This window comes from Argopecten irradians, chromosome 9 (genome assembly GCF_041381155.1).
Source record: "Argopecten irradians isolate NY chromosome 9, Ai_NY, whole genome shotgun sequence".
Lineage (NCBI taxonomy): Eukaryota > Metazoa > Mollusca > Bivalvia > Pectinida > Pectinidae > Argopecten > Argopecten irradians.
Window position 1 is genome coordinate 17504900 of NC_091142.1, and position 16644 is coordinate 17521543.

At 34.0% G+C, this 16644-nt stretch overlaps 1 protein-coding gene across 1 annotated transcript; it reads right to left on the minus strand.

Annotated features, from left to right (window-relative positions):
* Nucleotides 1-1880: 1880 nt before the first annotated feature.
* LOC138331662 (MAP kinase-activated protein kinase 5-like) lies at nt 1881-16611 on the minus strand. Its single transcript, XM_069279391.1, has 13 exons — nt 16480-16611; nt 12849-12922; nt 12316-12489; nt 11540-11648; nt 11080-11169; nt 10689-10784; nt 10053-10130; nt 8949-9136; nt 7358-7472; nt 4337-4464; nt 3899-4020; nt 3404-3508; nt 1881-2964 (listed from the first exon to the last, which is right to left on the minus strand). The coding sequence occupies exons 1-13, from the start codon at nt 16534-16536 to the stop codon at nt 2855-2857; spliced, it is 1446 nt and encodes a 481-aa protein (XP_069135492.1). The 5' UTR covers nt 16537-16611; the 3' UTR covers nt 1881-2854.
* Nucleotides 16612-16644: the final 33 nt, after the last annotated feature.

Genomic DNA, 16644 nt, shown 5'->3' on the forward strand with positions numbered 1-16644 from the left:
TGATTCAAAAACTAGATTTTTTTTAACTGCACCAAAACAACCGACTATATATGGTATAAATCTCATCAACCATTTTTACCTGTATGAACTTTTCACAAACATCTTATTTGTATATATATCGAAGAATACAATAGATAAAGATAAAAAATGAAATATCAAATGTATGAATGAGAGAACATTTAAAAAACCATGAATATTAAATTGTGACACCATTCAACCTTCATCGAATACATTTACAAAATTAACACTGAATGTCTCCCCCAATGTCTGAAAAAAAAAAAGAATTTTTACTATCCCATCTATGGGGACAAAAGATCTGATTGGATCAATCCGATTTAATAGGATTTTTCAACAACCATGATCTATTCTTTCTTATAAATCATAACACATCAATAGCACTATTTGTAGATAATTATGAAGAAATTCTATACACAAGTAAAAGCTGCCTATGAGAACATTAAAAATCATCTAAAACATATTACAATGTAATTGAACATCACTATTATAATTACAAGTATTTTTCTCACACATGTTAAATGATTTTTGGTCTTGTATACCAAACAACCCTGATAGCAATACATATGTATGTATGATAGTATTTTTTCAGTATCAGCTACTGTAACTGAAAAAGTACAAAGGGACAGCAAAGATAAGAATAGTTCCCTGCCTTGGTGGTGTGACAATAGAATCACAACTTGAGGGCAATTCCTGAATGTTCTCCCGACGTTTGAGATTTTAGTAGTCTCAGATGCATTTTGAATGCGACATGATCATGTTTTTTTCCTATTGCGCATCAAAATTGATAACATTATCAAGTTTTATGGTGTGCTTAAGGTGCATGAATTTATCATGTACACTTGTAATTGTTCATCCACACTTGTAATTGTTCATCCCGTATTTCTGGTACGCACATGAAATCTGTCATACCATAGGGGTTGACAGCGAAATCTCTGATAGCTAGAACAGTGACAAATCAGTGAACGACTGGAGAAAAAACATGTGCCAATTTTTGTGTCGATCTGTTTGCCATTTACAACCTGATAATTAATTGACAAGTTTCCAGAACTGACGGTTTGTACTAAAATTTACAAATACCTCGGTAAATGCAGACATTAATTACAAATGACTTTTAAGGGCTTTTCAGTAAAACTAAACCTTCTAATTAAAAATTAATGTAAATTCATATCAACAAAAGTTATCCATAACATCTGCTAAATGAAAATATTAACTTTTGGCAATATATTTCTTCATGATTTTTACATGTCTACAATCATCTTATTCATGTTCATATAACAACATTTGGTTTAATTGTTTTAATGTTGTGTAAACAACCTTAGTAAGCTAACAGATTTAAGTGACTGGTTGGGCCACTGTCCGTTATCACGCATAACTGCGAGTTACTGGACATAATGATATATTATGTGTAAAAGACCTGACCGGTTAAGTTTCCCTGTGAAAGCTCTCAGAGAAGCCTTAGTAAACGGATCTAGTTAATTTTAGATTAGTTTGTAACAGGTCAGTCACTGTGATACCAAGCTCAAATCATACTCTGTTTGTGATGTACCAAAACTAAATGGCACTCAAGTAGCAGATGATATCTTCTTTTAAACATCTTAGCAGAATACTTTTTATAATTATAATTAAACAGGCTCCATTTCATAGAAGATCTGACAACATTGCATTAGGGTTCATGTAGTGGTGACCTTTCTGATTGTTCAATCAAATTGTTGCCTCTAGATATCATAGGTGCTACAAAATTTGCTGAATCATTTTAATGTCAGGAGTCATTTCCCACAATTTGTAAAACAATAGAGCTACATCAGTATGTCTATGCTGTAATGAAATATCATTTTTGGATGATATCAACTTTGGAAGTGATGTTTATTTCCTACTAACAGTCAGAATCTCTTAAGGATGTGCCATGTTAAGGAGGTAGAGGAAACCAGGATTACCACCGCCCAATCATCAGCACCTATGAGGTAGAGGAAACCAGGATTACCACCGCCCAATCATCAGCACCTATGAGGTAGAGGAAACCAGGATTACCACCGCCCAATCATCAGCACCTATGAGGTAGAGGAAACCAGGATTACCACCGCCCAATCATCAGCACCTATGAGGTAGAGGAAACCAGGATTACCACCGCCCAATCATCAGCACCTATGAGGTAGAGGAAACCAGGATTACCACTGCCCAATCATCAGCACCTATGAGGTAGAGGAAACCAGGATTACCACCGCCCAATCATCAGCACCTATGAGGTAGAGGAAACCAGGATTACCACCGCCCAATCATCAGCACCTATGAGGTAGAGGAAACCAGGATTACCACTGCCCAATCATCAGCACCTATGAGGTAGAGGAAACCAGGAATTACCACCGCCCAATCATCAGCACCTATGAGGTAGAGGAAACCAGGATTACCACCGCCCAATCATCAGCACCTATGAGGTAGAGGAAACCAGGATTACCACCGCCCAATCATCAGCACCTATGAGGTAGAGGAAACCAGGATTACCACCGCCCAATCATCAGCACCTAACAACTGCCCGACATGGGATTCAAACTCGGAACCTAGAGATGAATGGCTTGAAGTAACATGCAAGGAGATCTTAACCACTCAGTCACCGCGGCCCTCTGCGTTTAAAGGTCCCCAGAACACGACCCCTAATGAGATGTTGTTTGATCCTCTGTGAAACAAAATGAGAATGTGGATCTATATTTTAATAAAGTTGAACCTAGAGAGGAACCAGTATTCTATAAGACAATGACATAAATACATGAATAGAGATGTTAATATGACAGATCAGAGACATGAAGATATATTACACATGAAGTTCTGATGTAATTCGTTGTCAGGAGTCTGTGTCCTCCGTGTGTGAATTGGACTCCGTTATACTTCTTACTAACATACTTAGTTCCTGTGCTAATTTTGCTTTTTCTACCTTTTTCTGAAATTTATTACCTGTAAAAAAGAAATATAATAATTATGGAATTCATTTTTACAGAGTACTCCATTATAAATTTACCTACAGAGATACATTCACCATATGTAAATTAAATTTTGAAATATCAGATGTTGATTTTATTTCTATTCTAATATGATCTAATTAAAGTAAAATATAAATTAAAAGAATAAAGTTAAATATAAAGTAAAAGAATAACCATAAGACAATATGAGAATTAAAATCCCAGTGTTTTCAGCTCTGAATTTATAATGAAATATGAAATTTTGAAAATGTAACATGATTTATGGGACACTATGTATGATTGTGTAACCAGATATCTGATCCATATGATGTATAAAATTTCAATAAAAACTCATTGACATTGAAATCATGAAACATATAGATATTAAACATAATTGTAAACATATATGTTGTGATACTCAAAACACTCATTACCATCCCATTTCCATGATTCGAGGACATTACAAATTCCATTTTTTACTTCAGATTCCTGCATGGCTTTGGAAACCAAATTATTTAGTACACTTTCGTCATCGTCCACTACAACATGCCAAAACAAAACCTTGGTGATTATTATTATATATAATAAAAAATGGCAGAAGTAACCAAAACAGACAAAAGGGACCTCTCTTGTTCTTCACTTGATTCTGTTGACTGGTTTCGCCTTTACTGTTGGCTTTGTCAGGATGAAAGCAGAGTAAGAGAGAACCCGGCCAAAAGAAAAAACAATTAAGTAATTTTGCCTGTTGTGATTACTTCAGCAATTTTGAAATAATGTAGGTTATACATTGTATTATAACGATTCTTGTATTATAGAATGTTTACGTTTTTTGTCATTTCACACACATACCATCAAAACATGAGTAAGTAACAGATCCGGACAATTTATGGTATCAGTCTATAATCTCCATGACAACACCATATATTTACCTTTAGGAGGGAGAACACAGTAGGCAATGATATCCCTTAGGGCCCTGACCTTGAGATTATCGGCCTTGACCTTTTGAGGAGAGGGTTCAAGACTTTCCTTGTCGTCATCTATACTACTTTGTCTACAACACACAGATATTGTTTTAGTTTTTTTTGCTTGACAGTTAAAGTTACTTCAGAAAAAAAAAAAAAAACAAAATTTTAAGTTACCGTAATCAATTCAGTTACTCATCAGGTAAACATGACACGTTTCAATCACATTATCCATATCATATCATGGATCTTCAGTTAATATATTTTCTAAATATAACACTGTCAAGCGATTCAAAAGACCAAATAGGACAAACATGACTACATGTACTTCCAATCATAATTTGCAAATTCATAGTCCAGAAATTTATCTTTAATATATTTCGAAGTATAACACTATCGACTCACCTTAATTTGCGTTTACGGAATATAGGGTTTTCTGTGTCTGTGAGAGGTTTCAGTGTTACGTTATTGTCTGGTATCCTCATATTTGTTAGGTGTTGTGAATGTGCTAGTTTGATATCTTCCATTCCCATCTGTAGGAGTAAAAGGTAGAATGGGCTGTATACTGCATAAAGTGTAACCTGGTATACTTTTGTCCGTTAAAAAACATCTACGGTAACATATTATAGTTTGGGACTTGAGAATTTCTTAAAGAGTACCATTCATGATTGTTTTTAAAAGTCAATTACACAGAAGTCAAATGAAGCTAATTCATCCATAGATAAAATTGATTTATTTTATTAAGTAGAATTAAAATTTGAATAATTTAGTTCAAACCAACTTATTCACGTGTGTAATTCAAAATTGTGAAGATTAATTGAAAACAATTTTCAAGAACTGGTACAGTAGAACAATATGGGTCTAAATCATTAAATTGACGCTAATTAGTTTTTAGGTTTGAAAACATGAAGTTAATATGGTGGCCCGTTAGTGCCATTTACTAATATCGCAATATCGCCCTGTCAATTTAAGGTCGACAACGCGAGATCGCGACAACTCGACGGCGACAACGCGACAACTCGACGGCGACGCTCGACAACTCGACGGCGACAGAGCGATGTTATCGCCGATATTATCGAGCATCGCCGTCGAGTTGTCGAGCGTCACGTAAATTCTGGACATGCGTATTAACACACAAACGTTCAGCTGATCTAGTTTCAAACTTCAAATTGAATGAGTTTCTTTATAAAATACATAGTGTAGAGAAATATATTTACAACATTCAACAAATGGATATCATTGAAATTATTGTGATGGTCGCTTTTGATGCATTTTGTGTTCATTAATGCTTCTTATGTCAATGTAAGTGTGGTTTGTGGTTTTTACGGAAAATCGTTATCTTACTCCGCAATACATCGACTTTTTGTACATATTTCACGCAATTTAGTCATAATATTCTAATTAAACAAATTGGAATATAACGTTACATGTAACTACTTTTGACATGCATATAGAACTTTCTTTCTCTCTTTCTTCTGAATTGTTAAATTTCCTTGGATTCAGTATCCAGATTTATAATATGACTTTTTCAAGTAGTTAATCGAAAAGCTTAAAACCTGTACCACATTATAATTTATATTAACCCTAAAACCTCAAGTATAAGCTTTTCCAATTCAAGGCCCATATGAATTCCATAGCTACGACCATTATGACCTAATGTAAATTATGAACTTTTTCAAAAGTCCTCATCTCTTCAAACATTGGATTAGAATTATAAAAATAATAGTAAGTATGTTTCAATTCAGTATCCAATAATCATTTAATTTTTGTTGTTGGCATCTGTAATGTACGAAAATCTTAGAGCTTTTCACATACACATTGTGTGTTGCCGTTGATATTAACACATCATCCTTCAACTATTGGTACAAAGATATAAAGATCAATATGTTCCAATGCAATATCCAATAATCATAAATGTACGTATCCGTTCAAATAATTTTTTGGTCTCTTATATACATCAATATCTACATTGTAAGAGCCTTGTCTTCTGTGTTAATCCGGGATTAAATTAAGAACCACGGATCTAAGATGCACCTTGGACTGTGTATTTATATGGACCTAAGAACCTTGGACTGTGTATTTATATGGACCTAAGAACCTTGGACTGTGTATTTATATGGACCTAAGAACCTTGGACTGTGTATTTATATGGACCTAAGAACCTTGGACTGTGTATTTATATGGACCTAAGAACCTTGGACTGTGTATTTATATGGACCTAAGAACCTTGGACTGTGTATTTATATGGACCTAAGAACCTTGGACTGTGTATTTATATGGACCTAAGAACCTTGGACTGTGTATTTATATGGACCTAAGAACCTTGGACTGTGTATTTATATGGACCTAAGAACCTTGGACTGTGTATTTATATGGACCTAAGAACCTTGGACTGTGTATTTATATGGACCTAAGAACCTTGGACTGTGTATTTATATGGACCTAAGAACCTTGGACTGTGTATTTACATGGACCTAAGAACCTTGGACTGTGTATTTATATGGACCTAAGAACCTTGGACTGTGTATTACTAGTAATAGGGATCTAAGAACCTAGGACTCTGTATTTATATTGATCTAAGAACCTTGGACTATGTATAAATATGGATCTAAGAACCTAGGACTGTATTTATATGGACCTAAGAACCTTGGACTGTGTATTACTAGTAATAGGGATCTAAGAACCTAGTACTGTGTATTTATATGGACCTAAGAACCTAGGACTGTGTATTTATTTGGACCTAAGAACCTTGGACTGTGTATTAGTAGTAATAGGGATCTAAGAACCTAGGAATCTGTATTTATATTGATCTAAGAACCTTGGACTCTGTATAAATATGGATCTAAGAACCTAGGACTGTATTTATATTGACCTAAGAACCTTGGACTGTGTATTACTAGTAATAGGGATCTAAGAACCTAGGACTCTGTATTTATATTGATCTAAGAACCTAGTACTGTGTATTTATATGGACCTAAGAACCTAGGACTGTGTATTTATATGGACCTAAAAACCTTGGACTGTGTATTACTAGTAATAGGGATCTAAGAACCTAGGACTCTGTATTTATATTGATCTAAGAACCTTGGACTCTGTATAAATATGTATATATCGGCGATAATATCTTTCTGTCGCCGTCGAGTTGTCGCCGTCGAGTTGTCGCGATCTCACATTGTTGACCTAAGTTAACAGGGCGATATTGCGATATTAGTAAATGGCACTAACGGGCCACCATAAGTTAATGTGACGCTAAAATAAGTTGGTTTACAGTAATTTCGGATCCTAAAAAAAAATTTTCACAGCAGTTTAATTTTATACTTAACTGAACAATTACTTAACTGAACAATTAAACACAAAAGGGAAATAACCTTGAAATATTTAAAGACAGAATATCAGAAAAATATCAAAGATCATGTGATCCCCTACCTTATCCATGAACACAGCAGGTGATTGGAGTCTGGTGTCCGGAGCTTCATTTAACCAGGGGTGACTCAGTAGTTCGTGGATGTTCATCCGGACAGACGGATCCACATGTAGTAAACTGTGAACACAAAACATAGCCCTTGGTGACAATACTCGGTCAGGACCATCTCCACATCATTCGAGGAAAAAGTCAGAAAATGAGAAGCATACAATTTGAAAAGTGTTCAGACTGCACATGGCAATGAAGCACTATGACTCTAGGTCATCTGAACCTTTCTGGTCTTAGAAACTTCTCATCAACACCCACTTCATCTCCATTAATCTTTTCATCAACACCCACTCCATCTCCATTAATCTTTTCATCAACACCCACTTCATCTCCATTAATCTTTTCATCAACACCCACTCCATCTCCATAAATCTTTTCATCAACACCCACTCCATCTCCATTAATCTTTTCATCAACACCCACTCCATCTCCATTAATCTTTTCATCAACACCCACTCCATCTCCATTAATCTTTTCATCAACACCCACTCCATCTCCATTAATCTTTTCATCAACACCCACTCCATCTCCATTAATCTTTTCATCAACACCCACTCCATCTCCATTAATCTTTTTCATCAACACCCACATCCATCTCCATTAATCTTTTCATCAACACCCACTTCATCTCCATTAATCTTTTCATCAACACCCACTCCATCTCCATTAATCTTTTCATCAACACCCACTTCATCTCCATTAATCTTTTCATCAACACCCACTCCATCTCCATTAATCTTTTCATCAACACCCACTCCATCTCCATTAATCTTTTCATCAACACCCACTCCATCTCCATTAATCATTTCATCAACACCCACTCCATCTCCATTAATCTTTTCATCAACACCCACTCCATCTCCATTAATCATTTCATCAACACCCACTCCATCTCCATTAATCTTTCATCAACACCCATCCATCTCCATTAATCTTTCATCAACACCCACTCCATCTCCATTAATCTTTCATCAACACCCACTCCATCTCCATTAATCATTTATCAACACCCACTCCATCTCCATTAATCTTTTCATCAACACCCACTCCATCTCCATTAATCTTTTCATCAACACCCACTCCATCTCCATTAATCTTTTCATCAACACCCACTCCATCTCCATTAATCTTTTCATCAACACCCACTCCATCTCCATTAATCTTTTCATCAACACCCACTCCATCTCCATCAATCTTTTCATCAACACCCACTCCATCTCCATTTCCTCTTTTGAAAAATAATAAACAAAGTCTCACTTCATAAACTTTAAGGAATATTTTTAGTCTGGAAAATCCCCCCTCCTCCAGGTAACATCGATGTGAAGGATTAACCATAATGAAGCCCAGAGGCTAGAGACTTGAGAGTTAAATAATAAGTCAGTCAGTGTCATACACCCAACAAGCTGACATGTGATTATAATTTGTCTAGTAAGTTGTTGGGTTGAATGGCAGAGAATACAGTTTAAAACAGTATATAATTAAAGCATACATTCCACATTTAATTTTTATTTTTCTTGAACAAAGCAATCATAAAATCATTTTTACCTTTTCACCACATCTTTAGCAGAGTCGGAGATATATTGCCAGTCGTCCTCAGGGAACTCGTACTGCCCGGAGAGGATCTTCTTTCTCATGGCCGACGTGATTTGTCTGGTGGGGGTTTCCGAGTAAAATGGAGGGTAGCCACAGAGCATGATGTACAATATAACACCCATACTCCACATATCGCAGCTCTGGCCAAACAAGCGTAAACTGTATTAGTTAAAAGTTTAATATACTATAAGAAAAATGTAAACTGTATCAGTTAAAAGTTTAATTCACTATCAAATAAATGTAAATTGTATTAGTTAAAAGTTTAATATACTATAAAACAAATGTAAACTGTATTAGTTAAAAGTTTAATATACTACAAAACAAATGTAAACTGTATTAGTTAAAAGTTTAATATACTATAAAACAAATGTAAACTGTATTAGTTAAAAGTTTAATATACTATAAAACAAATGTAAACTGTATTAGTTAAAAGTTTAATATACTATAAAACAAATGTAAACTGTATTAGTTAAAAGTTTAATATACTATAAAACAAATGTAAACTGTATTAGTTAAAAGTTTAATATACTATAAAACAAACGTAAAATGTATTAGTTAAAAGTTTAATATACTATAAAACAAATGTAAACTGTATTAGTTAAAAGTTTAATATACTATAAAACAAATGTAAACTGTATTAGTTAAAAGTTTAATATACTATAAAACAAATGTAAACTGTATTAGTTAAAAGTTAAAATATATTAAACAATGTAAACTTATATTAAAGTTTAATATACTATAAAACAAATGTAAACTGTATAAATTAAAGTTTAATATACTATAAAACAAATGTAAACTGTATTCGTTAAAATTTATAATATACTATAAAACAAACGTAAAATGTATTAGTTAAAAGTTTAATATACTATAAAACAAATGTAAACTGTATTAGTTAAAAGTATAATATACTATAAAACTAATGTAAACTGTATTAGTTAAAAGTTTAATATACTATAACCAACTTTCTTTTGCAAAATTCACGATCCAAGTAAATTCGCAAAATTGATATTGGTTGTTTTCAGATCGATGCATGAGTATAGAGAACAAATTGTCTACCTTATCATACGTGTATGGTTTTGAGGTAGGTATGACTCCTCTCTTCTGCTTTGATTGGTATTTGTGTGCTTCTAAAACCTGAAATAGAAAGAAGGAGTTATTTTTTGTATAATATCTATCTTAATAAACTGACCACAGGAAAATAAATTATAGATTCTTTAATAGTTGGTTCCCCTATTCAAACAAAATTCCAAAATGTCATAAAGTAAAATACATGTGTATTAATTAAGTTTAAATATGGAAACTGATCCAGAAGTCAATTAATAAATTTTATGCATTTCACTAAAGTAAACATATTAATCAATAAGATGTGATATTTATCAATAAGATGTGATAATACTTGAATAAGATGTGATAATACTTGATGTCAAAAATCAAATAAGTTGTATGTAGAGAAAAATTCATTTACTAAACAAAATTTTACTGTAAATCTAGCTATTTCATGATTCAAAACTTCATAATTTTGAATGAAATCAAATAAAAATAAAACGTCCGCAACTTAATTTTATTTGATATGGCAATGATAAAAAGAATTCATATGAACAGCCCATCATACAGTACAGTATTATTTTATTGTCAAGATACCCAAGAAATATTGTAATGTAATTATAAATACGCTGGTAAATAATTAGTTACCTGTGGAGCTACATAGTATGGAGTAAAATGGGGCGTCTGTAGATTTCCATCGTCAATTTTAGCAAATCCAAAATCTGTCAGTTTTACCAAGGCATCCTGAAAAAAATATTAAACAAAACTCATAGATTCTTAATATCTTTTTTTTTCATTACTATAACATCCTTATAATGATATCAAAACTGTAACTAAGGCACTATGTATTTGGTGTAAATACAGTTAAACATTCAAAATTAATATGTCAAAATTGTAGGGGGACCATAGTAATGACCCAATGATTTAGTTATCAAAAAAAATATTTTCAGCTGATAATGTTCACATCATGTATGGTTCAGAAGTTCATTTAGGCTTTAAAAAGTATTTTATACAGGCCAGATTTCTTCTGTCTCCCTACCTCTGTATTATCTCTCAGCAGTAGATTTTCAGGTTTCAAGTCTCTGTGAGCGATATTTAGACTGTGACATCTCAAAACAGCATTTGCAATCTATTCAAAATCGAAACAAATACATGTAATGAAAATTACTGATACAAGGTTGTTTCTCAATCTGTGAAATGATTATTATCATATCAAATTTGGTGGTCATTCATTTTATTTCATCATTGAAAGATTTCAATATTATATTCCCGTATACAAATGTATATAATTCCAATTCTTTCCCATAGCCTCCAACATTTAGGGTTAAAATACCATTTCAAAGATAATATTTGAAATATGTCTACCATTAGTCACGAATGTGTATGTTATAATTAGGTACATTATGATTATATTGAAGGAGATGACTACCATTTTTTTAACTAGTCTTGTTCAAATAAACCATATATGAGTGTTTAAATCATTAAAATAAGGGGCTAACCTGTCTTAGATACTTAGCTGCCTTTCTTTCTGTGAATCCACTTTCTTTACTGATTCTATCAAACAGTTCCCCACCTTGCATATACTCCAACACCACTAGGAGTCTAGGTCTGAGAAACAAATAAAGGAATAATAAACATGCAAATTACTGCAATCTTACATTGTACATACATTAAAACAGAAGAATTCTTTTTATAACCATTATAATTATAGTTTTTGTGAACCATTATCAGTCTTTAATTCAAACAGATCTCATAGAAGAATGGAAATTATCCAGGACATCCAGTAGATCCTTGAGAGTATGTTTTTGACTCCCAAAAATTCTATTAGGCTCTTGTATTTGAAGCCTATGTTTATTTGTAATATGTTTTGACTCATTATTAGGTTTCTGGATGTCCTGTTACCTTTTGACTCATTATTAGGTTTCTGGATGTCCTGTTACCTACCACAAGGTAGTATATTCTTGGTGTATTAACTAATTAATTGCCTGCTTTACTGTAAAATTGTAATTATTTGTGGTGTGGATATTTTTGCTTACCTGATACGTTTTGCTTTCATTAAGACCTTTGTGATTATAAACATTTAACCATAAATTATCAACATGTTCAACTTTTAACATTACACTAGATACACTGAACAAAATAACTGACTATGGGAAAATTTTAACACACCAAAACATATACATTTACTGTATTGTAGATAAACTATTAAACACTGTGGTCTTCTTTAGGAGAAGCATTGCATTTTTGTATATAGACTCATTTAAAACTTGATCACCTTGCATGTGGTTCCCCTGGAAACTGTATATCATTTGCATAAACATCATACACTGACACAATGTTCTCATGGCCGCTACACAGTTTATGAAGGTTTACTTCTGTCCGAGCTTTGGGAATATCAAGGAGACATTTCAAAGCAAACTTTTTGTTGTTGTTTCTTTTCGTACATGGTCTGAAATAAGAAACATGTGAACACAATAAAAATTTAATATGTCTTTACATATAGTGAATGTAGTAAATTAAATCTCAATGCAAGGAATCAAACCCATAGATGTAAGTTTCATTCCATAATGTATCGACAAACTGAAACAAAGGGAAGTAACTATGATAGATCAAAATGGTTTCTTTCTAGCTGTTGAATATTGCAGCTACTATTATCCATGCATGGCTACAGTAACTTGCTATTAGATTTAGTTCATTTAAAAAATCTATAATATGAAATTATGGTTTAAGAGCTGAGGCCTAGCTATCAATTAACATTTTTTTCTGTCAACATTATAACTAAAATTTTGTTGTAGAAAAAGACATTACCTGACTGGGCCACTGATGCCTGTACCAAGCTTTTGATTCCATTGAACTATGTAGTCATCAATGATTGAAGATGTCTGGAATGTTAAGAATTAATACATTTAAGATAAAACATGTACATGAACAATGTATATGTAATATATATATATAATTGTATGTGCCTACAAGTCACAAATAACATTTGGACATTCATTCATGAAAAAGGAGGTATAATGATAAGACTGAAAGTAAAGGGAAACGCTATGAATGCCCCTTCTGGTAGTCTACAAATGTATACATATAAAAACTGGAAAAAAAAATCAATATATTTTCCTATTGAGATTATCAAAAAAAAAAATCCAATATGGCAACCTAATAGATTGATGTTAACAGACAGGTTGTCAGTCAACATGCAAATAAAACCCCATCACTTCTGACCTTTATTTCTTCTCTCAGTTGGTGGGGGGGGGGGGGGGGGGGGGGTAAGTAATTCAGGTTCATCGCAAGCGCTTTTGTGTTTGTGTACTGACAATGTACATGTATAACAATAATAAGGTGACAACTGATTTGCTTTGATATCAGCCGGCGAAAATTTGATGTCGCTTGTAGATGCAAGGCTTACCACCCTACTTTGTGAAGCAGGTCGTCATTTCATGGGATGTTATATAGTTTTATGAAAATTTATGACATTTCTTCTAAATCCTCTGTCTTTAAAGCAAGGATTAGAAAAATAGACTTTGTGAAACTTATTAAGCTTTACATTAGTGTTTCATTTGACTCAATAAGAAAATTATTTATTGAGAAAAATGGTTTTTATTCCCGGTTTATAGGCGTCTCGCGTAGTGTTAGTAGTGTAAAGGACAGTGACGAATTCTTATCACTTATAAATCCTTGTCGCAATATATATAGATATTTTTTTTAAATTCTATAGAGAAAGAGTAATCAACAATACATTGAACAAATGAAAGCAATATACATGTACATGTTTGTGTATCGCAAATATATATGCTGTTGAAAACCAATTTGTACCAGACCGGTATTATTGATCTCGCCCTACTTAACATATATATGAATATATATATCGAGGATGACTAGTAATTAAAGCAGAGAGAGGGGGAAAACTCTACCTCTCTCTCAGTTGAGCTCTTGAACAGGTTGGGAAATGCTCTTTATTGATACAAATTTTTAAAACAACTTTATCCATTTTCATTTTACAGAATCCTGCATTTGCGTAACAAAATCATCCCTCAAATACAGGACTGTTACCTAAATATGAATCCTGCGTATACATGTACGAGAGTGTCCCCAACCTGTTGAAATACCAGAAACTGTATCCAAGGCTGCAGGTCCAGACTTAATCAAGCCTAAGGTTCGAATTCTTAGGGAACTAGCACCAGAGATTTCTCCAATACTCTGCTATATCTTTAAATCATCGTTAGGCACTGGAGAGGTCCCTTCCAGGGATCAATCTAGGTTTTGGGGGAAACTACCCTTTTCCAAAATAGGGGAAAAGTTTGGCGAAATATAGAAGAATTTGAATCTTCTTATTTTGGTCCAAAATGTATGCATTAATTGCATTTTGACGAAAAAGTACTGTAAAACAACTAATTTTATTTTTAGATTTAGTAACACAAGATTTTAAGCTCAATAACGAAAAATTTGAGTTAATCATAAAATATGCAGTAGCTTTATGATAAATATGAAGAAATTTGCAAACAAAAGTCTTAAAAAAATTAATGAAAAGTAAGTCACGGGGGAAATTTTGTTACAAAAACGGTCATATTTTAGCTTCACATTGGGAATTTTAAAATCTTCAGGGGAAGTTTAGGCCAGAGGGGAATTCATTCCTTGAGGGGAAATTTACCCTTTTTTTAATTTAAATTTTTTAATAAACGGTACTAAATCAGAGCTAGATTGATCCCTGCCTTCTGATTGGAAAACTGCATATATTGCACCCATCTATAAGAAAGGGCCTAAATACAACCCCCAAAACTACCGTCCAATATCATTGACTGCATCATCTGTAAAATACTTGAGCATATTGTAGTTTTGAACATTATGCAGCATGCTGATGAGCATATATATAACATACTCTATCCTCTACAGCATGGCTTCCGCCAAAAATGCTCATGTGAATCCCAACTTTTAGAATTTGTTGATGATGTTTCCAAAAATTCAGATTTCGGTAAACAAACTGATGTACTTATCATGGATTCCAGTAAAGCCTTTGATAAGGTTAGTCACCATCTCCTGGTCCATAAGCTACATCAATATGGTATCCAAAGTAAGACCAATACATGGATCAAAAACTTCCTTATTGGCAGATCACAAACTGTTGTACTCGATGGTGAATCGTCTGACACTGTACCTGTTAAGTCTGGTGTACCTCAAGGGTCAGTCCTAGGACCCAGCTTATCATAAATGATATTGCTGACGGTATCTCCTCCTCTGTCAAGCTTTTTGCAGACGATACAATAATGTATTTAGCAGTTACATCCACTAGTGATGCCATCGCTCTGCAAAAAGACCTAGACATTCTCGCTAGTTGGGAAAGCAGATGGAGAATGGCATTTCATCCTGATAAGTGCCAAGTTCTGTCCATACATAAATCCCGCAATCCCATATACTGCATCATTACCAGCTTCACGGCCAGGTGCTTAAGTATGTAGACTAGGCTAAGCACTTGGGCGTCACAATTACCTCCGACCTGAAGTGGGGGGCACATGTTGGTAATATTACTAACTGTGCGAACAGTTCCCTCGGTTTTCTGAGGCGTAACTTGAAAATCTCCTCCATCAAGATCAGGGAAAAGGCCTACTTAGGTCTGGTCCGCCTGAAGCTGGAATACTCCAGTTCAGTATGGGACCCACTTTTGAAAAAGGACATAGATCTGATTGAGATGGTGCAGCGCCGGGCCGCCAGATTTGTAACCATGCAGTCGCCAAAGGAATACATCCAGTGTTGGCAACATGCTGGACCAATTGCAATGGTACAGCCTGGTGGACCGACGCTGCGATTCTCGTCTGACAACCATATGCATGTTTAAAATAGTTCATAAACAGACAGTCATCCGCACATCAGACCTAAAACCACTCAATCGTCTGTCCAGACACTCTCATCCACTCTCTTTCCAAATTCTCTCCTGTAAAAAACCTCCACACATAAAGAATCTTTTTTCCACGCACCATATCCAACTGGAATTCTCTTCCTCCCGAATGAGCAACAAGTGCTACCCTCTCCTCCTTCAAGACTGGACTATCAAAATACAAATATAATAAATCTTTCACACACAAGCCTTGCCACACCCAACTTGCACAATCTTCATTCTGTTGAAGTAGGCAAGAACACGGTAGAACTAGATGCAGGTGTACATGTGTGGGGATCGATATACATCATACATAACATGTGTATCAGAATATACACACATACTACACACATACACATATATATTGTGTACATTATTTCTCAGATAGCTATATAGCCAACTATATCCAAAGGGGCCGAAAGAAGCTGAGAATATCCAAGTAACTGTCAACGTCCTGGAGACCGACAGATAATCATATATACAGTTCGGTTTAAGTAGTACAACGCATGCACAAATGATTAAACTAACGTAAGTTTGAAACCATAAAACTGGTATTCCCTCGTAATGTACCTTAATTTTAGGTCCCTCATTATTGGGCCGGTTCGGTAGGTTCTTGTCTTCTGACATTTTTTCCAGTGTTTGAACCGGATGTATCCGAAAAAAAAGCGTGGAGTGGTTTTTATTAATTAATTCCGAGGAGTTTCGAATGTACCGGAAATAAGGAGGACGAAACTA

Coding starts and splice junctions, on each gene's coding strand:
- LOC138331662 (XM_069279391.1), bottom strand. CDS start 16,536: ATGTCAGAAGACAAGAACCTACCGAACCGGCCCAATAATGAGGGACCT. Junction 7,473..8,948: donor GCTAAAGATGTGGTGAAAAG/GTAAAAATGATT, acceptor TTGTGTTCACAG/TTTACTACATGTGGATCCGT. Junction 4,465..7,357: donor CTGCTGTGTTCATGGATAAG/GTAGGGGATCAC, acceptor TTACTCCTACAG/ATGGGAATGGAAGATATCAA.